The sequence below is a fragment of the Sinocyclocheilus grahami genome, unplaced genomic scaffold, assembly GCF_001515645.1.
Source record: "Sinocyclocheilus grahami isolate Dianchi unplaced genomic scaffold, SAMN03320097.WGS_v1.1 scaffold324.1, whole genome shotgun sequence".
In the NCBI taxonomy this organism is placed as follows: domain Eukaryota; kingdom Metazoa; phylum Chordata; class Actinopteri; order Cypriniformes; family Cyprinidae; genus Sinocyclocheilus; species Sinocyclocheilus grahami.
In genome coordinates this window covers 129611-139215 of record NW_015505503.1, presented here as the reverse complement: position 1 = coordinate 139215, position 9605 = coordinate 129611, and the positions used below count along the sequence as shown (strand labels likewise).

Here is a 9605-nt window from a genome sequence, read left to right as displayed (position 1 = left end):
ACACAAATCGTGCGTGTTGCCAATGGAGACAAGACGCTGTGGTGGTGATTAAACGATTACAACTAATTTAGTACTATAACATACAGGGTCCTGCAAGAAAAAGACACGACCCGCAAATCCGTGGCCACAGAACAGCAGAATATGAACGCAATGCACAAAGTCTCTCGTTAAGCGTTTTCCTCCTGTAGAAAAATATAAACACTTAACATGGCGTAATGTATTAAGATGTTATTAAAATATCAAATTAAATATACAATTTATTAATATAATGAATATGTATATAGTATTTTCCTCCCATACCGCAAAACGTACGTGGCATAATGGACTAAAAAGGCCAAACTCAATATGCTCCTCTACATTATTAATATACATAACTAATATACAGGCAAGCAGGTGAGCCTAGAATAAATGCAACACGCACAGTTTCGCGTTAAGCGTTTTTCCATATAGAATAAACTGTCTACAGCTCTTTTATATCATTGTCTTTGTCCATTAAGCTACATTACTTGTTTTATTTATAATGATTTTCTATAGGAGGAAAATGTTTAACGTGCAATTTAATGCATTGCGTTCTGGGCTCGTCTGCTTGCCTGTACAGAGTTGATCCTTTTAAAATCACTTAATGCATTTCAAAATGCACGTTCATATTTGCTGTTCTGTATATACTTGAGTCAACAACAAGACATATAGGCTACTGTATTGTGAAAGTGAAAGTGACGTGACATGTGGCCAAGTATGGTGACCCATAGTAGGAATTAGTGCTCTGCATTTAACCCATCCTACACACACAGCAGTGAACACACACCCGGAGCAGTGGGCAGCCATTTATGCTGCGGCGCCCGGGGAGCAGTTGGGGGTTCGGTGCCTTGCTCAAGGGCACCTCAGTCATGGTATTGAAGGTGGGAGAGCTGTACATTCACTCCCCCCACCTACAATCCCTGCCGGTACGAGATTCAAACCCACAACCTTTGGGTTACGAGTCCGACTCTCTAACCATTAGGCCACGACTTCTTGTCTTTATCATAGCCATCTGTTTGCCTTGTAGTACATTAAATAATAACTATATATCGAATTTGATCTTTTAATTGAACTTAATGTATCTTAATACATTACGCCATGTTAAGTGTTTATGTTTTTCTACAGGAGGAAAACAACGAGAGACTTTGTTGCGCATGCGTTCATATTCTGCTGTTCTGTGGCGACGGATTTGCGGGTCTTGTCTTTTTCTTGCAGGACCCTGTATGTTATAGTACTAAATTAGTTGTAATCGTTTAATCACCACAGCATCTTGTCTCCATTGGCAACACGCACGATTTGTGTCGATTGCAAGTCGCAGGTATCGGAGAGTGCAAGTGGCGATTGCAAGTGACATTGTAACTTAGTTTCTTTTTTCTTGCCTTCACCACCTGGCTACTGTTGTAAAATGTTGAGAGATTCAAACAAAAAGTAATCAATAAATAGAACAAAATTAAAAAAATAAAAGACTGCAAGTGACGTCCTAGCAGAAGCGCAACTGTCTGAGAGTGCAAGTCTGAGAATGCATGTCTGAGAGAGAGAGAGAGAGAGCAACAGAGGACAGCAAATAGTGGACAAGAAACACTTTCTGCTGATTTGTCCTAAATATCACAATGTGAGGGAAACATTTCTCCCCAGATTAGAAACACTGATTCCATAATTTGCTGAATTTAGTGATACTGAGAAAAAGCCCTTCATACTTGGAGAAGATGACAACACAGCTGCACTAGCTGCAAAATGTGTGTTAGCCATTCACAATGTTAGGTTAGGTGTTAAGCATGGTTAACTCTAAACTGACTCACTTTATCTTTTCATTTGTGGATTTTAATTATTAGTTATCTATGTTTTTTTTGTTTGTTTCTTTATTGATTCTTTGTATTATTGATACATATGTTAATGCTTTGGAAATTGTGTTACACAGTCGTGCTAATAAAGCTTAGTTAAATTGATTGAGAGAGAGAGAGAGAGAGAGAGAGAGAGAGATTCAATGATTCAATGTAAACACTGTGCTTTGGCAATACATTGTAACAATTGTCATGCCAATAAAGCACATATAGAAATGGAGAGAGAGAGAGAGAGAGAGAGAGAGAGAGAGAGAGAATGTAAGGTGGTTACCTCAAAAAGTTCCTCCGGCACCAGGTCGTGGTCTCGCAGCTGAGAGAGGAATCTGTGCGGTTGCTCGATGCACGAAATCTCCGTCTTCTTCCGGTGGAGAAAAAACAGCAACTCTTCAGTCGTTAGAAAGTTCAACGGCTCCATTAATTCGATCTATAATGCGACATGAAATCATTTCAGCGACTTTACAACAGCATGCGGATTAATACAATGCAACAGATGCAGTTCTGTGTCAAATACATAATAATAATAAAGCAATGTCTCACACTTTGTGCCCAACTGAATAGATCAGAAATGTTACCTACAAGCGTTTTGCTGGCGTTAAACACAACAGTTGCATATCTGACTCTTGCATACCTGTCAACGGCCGAGATGTCTGGAATAATTTGTATATTTCTGTAAGCTATGTGACAGTCTAGCTAATAAAGCGAGAAGTAGGCGGAAGTGATGTAGAGAAAGCGAATGTAAACCTGTTACAGGAGGCTGGAGTTCCGCAAACCGGATCTAATGAACGATTTCTTTTCAAAACAACAACAAACGAGAGCAGGGCGCCTATTTTAGGCACACCGTTTCGACGATTTATTAGGATGCTAGTCGTAATTTCATGTGTTCCAGTTCTGTTAATTACATAGATGCTGTAATTAAGTTTAACTACATGACTGAAGAGTTTTTATTGAAATGTGTTAAACCATTGTTTAATCAACCACGTGTGTTGATAAAACTGCCGTATAAGTATAAAACAGGTTTTCTAGTACGTTTTAATTATAACATATAATATAATGCTATACGGTCCGTCAAATATTCACATTTGTAAACACTCTTCAACCAATTCATTAAAGATCCTATTCAAAAGAACGAATCCGACATCACCACAGGTGACCCGAGACCAGACACAGCTTCATGCAGAACTCACACACACCTGAACGTGAGTTTTCAGTAAATATGCTTTGGTATTTATCCCCGAATTGATCTACTTATCATGGTTTTTGTGGCGTTTGTCTCGATACAGTTGTTATTTTGTCCACCAGAGGACGAACATTACCCAGAATAAAAATGTTGAAAATAAAATGAGTCGACTGTCCAAAGCAGTACACAATGAGTTTGTTCAATTACAGTGTATAATAATGTTAAAGGAAAAAGTGTATATATTAATACAAAAAGTTATGTTTTTAAAACACTTTTTAAAGGCACACATTTACAGGAAAATATTGTTAAAGTGAAACTTTAAGAAAAAAGTAAGAAAAGCTAGATTCTCTTATTTTTGTTATCGATTTAGTGTCTCTTTTATTGATGTTTCTAACAATATACCGTTTAATCAATAGTGTGACCTTCCCCTGTACCACACGTTATTATCAGTGCATTTTATAATATCAGGTTATATGACTTAATATATGAAATCGTATAATATTATATTCGGTTTTTGTTAAATGTGAGCCAAAATCATCACAATTAAAAGAACCAAAGACTTAAACTACTTCAGTCTGTGTGCATTGCATTTATTTAATACACAAGTTTAACAATTTGAGTTGAATTACTGAAATAAACAAACTTTTCCACAACATTCTAATTTATTGAGATGCACCTGTATATTAACACGAGCTGTAAAATATAGTCACCAAAATGCCGCTTATGAAATGGTCAGTTTTTTTTTTCCCTTCCACAGGCCCTGCCATTTCATCTGGGAGTTTCTATACAAAACCTCCAGTATTTTATGGACAATCTTCTGAGATGCCAAGGTTGCATAAAAAAAGACTTAAAACACACAACTTTACTTGCCCATCTCTCTTCATAGAAACTAAAATGACTGTTTTGAAGAATGACGAATTAAAATATTAAATATGAAGCAGGGGAAAGTAGCACATCCGAGTCACTGTCAGTCCCCATGGAACTGTGTGTTGAAGAGATATTTTACTTGCCCTCATGTCGTTCCAAACCTTTGTGACTTCTTTCTTCTAACACAAAAGAAGACATTTTGAAGAATTCTCTGAAAAAGAATGCAAATACAAAAAGCTTAAAATACTTTCTGTACGACTGAAATTACTTCAAAAACTATGAACTCACAGGAAACAATAACTCACATCAACATGAAAACGTCTTTCTCCACGTCCTTCCCCTCTTCCTTCTCTTTACCCTGCGTTAACCCTGCGTTTAAGCCCTGAGGCCATTTTTGCCTCACTGAAGTTGATGTTTTTTCTGAGTGGCATACACAAAAATAATGACTCATAACTCAAAGACTGTAGCAAGGAGAGTCAAAAGGTTGGTATCGTTTGATAGAAAACTTTCTGTACTTTCAGTGGAAAAAACTTATTTAATTTGGACATTCTCCTGCTGAGAAATAGCTGATAAAAATTTAAGAAAAATTTGAGTGCTCAAGATAAATTTTTCATATCTGTCTTATTTGACATTCAATATCTCAGGACAGAAATAAGGTAGGAGGAAAATTCTTTTTTGATGATGTTCCCCAGCTGTTTCAAATTTTGTGGTGATGGCATGAACTATCCAAAAGTTACAGCATTTTGTAACAAAACAGGCCTTTTTGTTTAGCTCTTGACTCCTTGAAGGAATTTTAAATACTGTTGAGTGCCAGACAAAAAAATAATGACTCATAACTCCAGGACCGTAGCAAGGAGAGGTGATAAAATGTAAGAAAAATTAGTGTGGTCAAGGGAAATTTTTCATATCATTCTTATTTGATGTTCAATATCTCATGAAAGAAATAAGGTAGGAGAAAAAATGTGTGCTGTATGTGAATTAAATTTTGTGGTGATATCATGAAGTAATCAAAAGTTACAGCATTTGGAACCAAGGTAGCCCTTCTCTTAGCACTTTACAGTTTTTAAATTGTTATTTTGAATTTGAAGTAATGCCTCACTCAAGTTTAGTCAAAGTCCCAAAAAAGTATACTTGTTTTATTCTACTCGACGAGACCTTTCAAATGACATATGACACAACTATCTGAGCTGTATGATGTTTCTGACATATTAGAGTATATGGCACAAAAACATTTTTCATAAATTATGAAAACCGATCTCCCATAGTACAGAGCTTGGTCCTAGGGGGTTTCAGGAGATATTAAGGATGGGAGTGATATGATCATATTTGCGCACCCTCATCAGGATCCTAGCAGCACTGTTCGGAATGTACTGCAGCTTCTGGAGGCTTTTGCCAGGGATCCCGATGAGGAGCGCATTACAATAGCCCAGCCTGGAGGAGACAAAGTCGTGGACAAGCTTTTCTGCATCTCCAAAAGGGAGCATAGGGCGAAGTTTGGCGATGTTCCTCAGGTGAAAAAAATAGGTCTTACACAGATGTTTGATGTGATCCTCAAATGTCAGATGCAAGTCCATTTTAACACCCAGGTTGGTGACTGATGTTGAGAGTGAAATATCCTGGCCAGAGAAGGTAATGCTGTTAATGACAGATGTTCGGACTTGGTTTGGAGTGCCGATTAGGATGGCCTCAGTCTTGGAGCTGTTTAGCTGCAAGAAATTTTGCTTCATCCACGCCTTTATCTGCTCCAGGCAGGTGGTCAAAGTGGAAGATGGCAGGACAGCAGACAGGGTTGAGTTGGTCCTGACGTATAGTTGAGTGTCATCAGACCAAGCACTGAGCCTTGAGGGACACCACAGGTTACATTGTGTGTCAATGATTTAACCTCTCCCAAGGCGACATGCTCAGTTCTCCCAGTGAGGTAAGATGAGAACTAGTTATACACAGAGTCAGAAAGACCAATGGTGGAGTGCAGACGATGAAGGAGAATGTTGTGGTCCACAGTGTCAAATGCTGAGCTCAAATCCAGGAGGATAAGGAGAGATGGAGAGCCAGCATCTGCCATCATCAGAAGGTCATTTGTAATCCTGACCAAGGCTGTTTCCGTGCTGTGGCCGGAACGAAAACCAGACTGGAATTTCTCAAACAATTTATTTTGTTTTAAATGGACCAAAAGCTGCGCAGTTACTACTTTTTTCCAGCACTTTGGAAAGAAATGGAAGGTTGGAGATGGGCCTGTAGTTGTCAAAGGCTTCTGGGTTTAAGGTGGATTTTTTTTTGCTGCCTGATGACAGCAGTTTTCAATGTAGATGGAACATGACCAGCCTGGAGGGAGTGATTAATTACTTAGTGATCAAAGGACTTATAACACAGAGGTTAGATTTTACCAAGGATGTGGGGAAGGGGTCCAGGGCACAGGTGGATGGTTTCAACATTCTAATAATGTTCTCAACCTCTTGCTGTGAGATGTCAGAGAAACAGCAGAGAGGTTGGGAAATCCCAGGCTGTGGGTCGACAGTCAGGACAGACAGGACAGGTTAGCTGGATAGGACGGAGCGGATGTTATCTACTTTTTTGCTGAAAAAAGTGATAAAGTTGTTACACCTCTCCTCTGTAACGCCTGAATGACAATGCGTTTTTGGTTTAAGGATGTGATTGATAGTAGAAAAAAGTTGCTTGGAGTTTCCAGGGCTGTTGTTAATGATATTGGAGTAGAACTGTGACCATGCTTCTCTCAAAGACCTCGCATAGGCCTTCTGATGCTCTCTGTATGCTTGCTTGTGAACAGGAAGTCCTGAGGCCATAAAGTGACGCTCAAGGACACGCTCAGCTGTCTTCATCTTTCGCAGTTCGTAGGTGTACCAGGGAGCTGAGCACAAAAAGGTGACAGTTCTAGTTCTGATAAGGGCGTGGAAATCTAAGAGACTGCTCAGAGATTGGTTGTAGAAATCAACTGACTCAGTGACTGAGGAGAAATCATATAGGGGCTAAGTTTGAAATGACCAGGTCCAGTATGTGGCCCCTGAAATGTTTGGGGACATCAACATGTTGTTGGAGGTTGAGACAATCCAGTAGTTGCAGAAACTCGCCTGCAAAGTGGCAGGGGAAGTGTCTACATGAATATTAAAATCTCCAAGTACTATAATGTTAACAGAAATTGTGCAGAGTGTTGTAAGTAGATTGTGCATCTCTGAAATGAGTTTTGATTAGGGGGCCGATAGATGAGAAGTATTGTCATGGGAAAAGGGGATTTACACTTAAATGCAAGACATTCAAAAGAAGACAATGTAGGCAGGGGGAGGGGGGACAATTCCAAATTCTGTCTGTGTATTACAGCTAAGCTACCACCACGACCAGTGCTGCAGGCTTTCTCCTGGTAGCTGTAACCAGGGGAACAGGCGTCATTTAATGCTGAGTAGACCTCTGGCTGGTGCCATGTTTCTGTAATGCACATAAAGTCTAATCCCTTATCCATGATATGGTCTTGTATAAAGGATGATTTATTTGAGGGATTGTGTATTATAAAGTTCTATTTTAAGCATTAATGAGGTAGTGAATCTCTGTAGAGACCGTAGTACACCGGAATTCACTCCACATTTTCTGTCGTACTTGATGTGCAGGGATTTCGTGATGTTTCCCATACAGTCCAGCTTTGCATGCAAAGATCTCGCGGTGTTTCCCGTGTTACTAACATCAAGAACGACACTGTTTTGATGACGCGGCAGACATGCGACAGTGGTCCAGATGGATGGAATGGCTTAAGCAGAGCAGCCACGCCGATGGTAAACAAACTTTCGACGGGAACTTCTGTGGATATAACGGGGTCGTCGCAGAAGTCCAAGTTCTTTGACAACTGCAATGCACGTTGGAATGGTGCGGTTGTTGAGAGTCAGCAGCTGTGGGATGGAATACTTGAGCTTCATGCCGATCGCTGAAAAGCTCGCAGTAGCAGTGCTAAACGACAGAAAAATATCCAGGTGTTCACCCACTGATAGTGAAAAATGACCAACAATCAGCCGATGTTGGAAGGGATAGCAGTAGGTGAGCAGACAGCCTTCAATTAGATAAATAATCCGTGCAAAAAAACTGTTAAAAAAGAGAAACGGCGAAAACAACAAATGCCAGCGTTTCCCTACAATTTAAAACAATCAGTGCAAAAAAAAAATGTTTAAAACTATTAAAACAAAGAAACTGTTACAACGGAGAAGCGGCAAACAAAAAGCACCAGCGTCCTCTCTCGTCAGGAGAGATCCAATTCAAGTGTGAAAAGGTATCATTGAAGTCAAACGTTTTTTGAATATATACTGTTCAAAAGTTTGGGGTCAGTAATAATTTGTTTTGTTTTTTAAACAGTTGACGATAGCCATTGACTTCCATAGTATTTTTTTCCATACTATAGAAGTCAATGGCTACCGTCAGCTGTTTGTTTACCATCATTCTTTAAAAATATCATATTTTGTGTTCAACAATTCATACAGGTTTGGAACAACTTGAGGGTAATGTAAAGAGTAAATGATGACAGAAGTTATTTTCAGAATCAGAATCAGAAGGAGCTTTACCAAGTATATTTACACACACAAGGAATTTGACTTGGCGACAGGAGCTTCCAGTGCAGAATACACACATAGTGCAAGCATACATGATAGTGCAGACACGCATAGGATTACACGGTAAGGGTGAAATAACGCTAAAAAACTGAAAAATAAATAATGTACTATATACAGAAATAGAATTATAGAGGAAAAAAACATATAATTGTTTAAATGAATGTACAGATATGTTATTTACAAGTGTACCATATTTGTAGTTTACAATATACAGTTTCCAGATACTATGTATAAAAGTGTCTGTTATGATGGACAGTGTGTAGTGATTAACTTTTTAATTGTTCAGGCTGAATATGGCCTGCAGGGAAAAAAAACTGTTCTTATGCCTGGCTGTTCTGGTGGTCAGTGCTCTGTAGGGCAAACTATCCCTTTAAGCGAATTGTTCCTTTAAATGCCAATATTAATTCCTCCTTAGATGGTAACACATCATAAGAACCAAACCGGAGATGTCAGGCATCCTCTAAAGGAAAACATGACCACACACAACTGCACAGACTTGACATCAGAAATCCTGGATGAGACATGATCAGGTCGCCATTCGCACACCGGCACCAGCTTAAAGCCAGACTTCTGCTTATGTTCAAAGATCTTTTACATAACATGCAGCAGTTGTAAAAGAAGAGACCTGGGAAATCAGCCTTTTAAAGCAGCGGCCAACTGGCAGGAATGGATTTGACGTGTCTTTATCCCCGAAGTGCAGAGTGCCACCACAGACACCATCCATCACATCATTAATTCAGAGGCTTGCTGCCGTACTCAGAGAGGCCGATCCCCAGCGTAAAATCATGTACATGTGGCTTTTACATTTCCACATACACAACTCAACCCCAGTTGCACAACAGATGCAAATGTACCCTAAAGCGCAAACAAACCAGATAATAGAGATATTGCTAATTAATCAAGTGCACTCTGAAAGTATGAAAAGAGTGATACTATGTTTGAAACAGTAGGCTACTCTATGATGTGATTAGTATGCAAACTTTCTGTAAACAAGAAATGGCAGGATCAAAATGTGCAGTATATATATATATATATATATATATATTTTTTTTTTTTTTTTTTTTTTTTTTTTTTTTTTTTTTTTCTAAGCACAGTTAT

The 9605-nt window shown here is 38.9% G+C and overlaps 2 protein-coding genes across 2 annotated transcripts in view; both read right to left on the bottom strand.

The window, feature by feature from the left end:
- The window catches only part of LOC107602277 (nuclear body protein SP140-like protein), a 15795-nt gene extending 13067 nt beyond the window's left edge, over positions 1 to 2728 (bottom strand). Inside the window, exons 1-2 of the mRNA XM_016294740.1 lie at positions 2488 to 2728; positions 2131 to 2283 (exon numbers count right to left, since the gene is read on the bottom strand). Coding sequence (XP_016150226.1) covers positions 2131 to 2274 — 144 coding nt within the window. The 5' untranslated portion in view covers positions 2275 to 2283; positions 2488 to 2728. The remainder of the gene's footprint in view (positions 1 to 2130; positions 2284 to 2487) is intronic.
- Positions 2729 to 5192: 2464 nt separating this feature from the next.
- On the bottom strand, positions 5193 to 7823 carry LOC107602276 (uncharacterized). Its single transcript, XM_016294739.1, has 5 exons — positions 7693 to 7823; positions 7235 to 7280; positions 6859 to 6922; positions 6643 to 6769; positions 5193 to 5742 (listed from the first exon to the last, which is right to left on the bottom strand). The coding sequence occupies exons 1-5, from the start codon at positions 7821 to 7823 to the stop codon at positions 5193 to 5195; spliced, it is 918 nt and encodes a 305-aa protein (XP_016150225.1).
- Positions 7824 to 9605: the final 1782 nt, after the last annotated feature.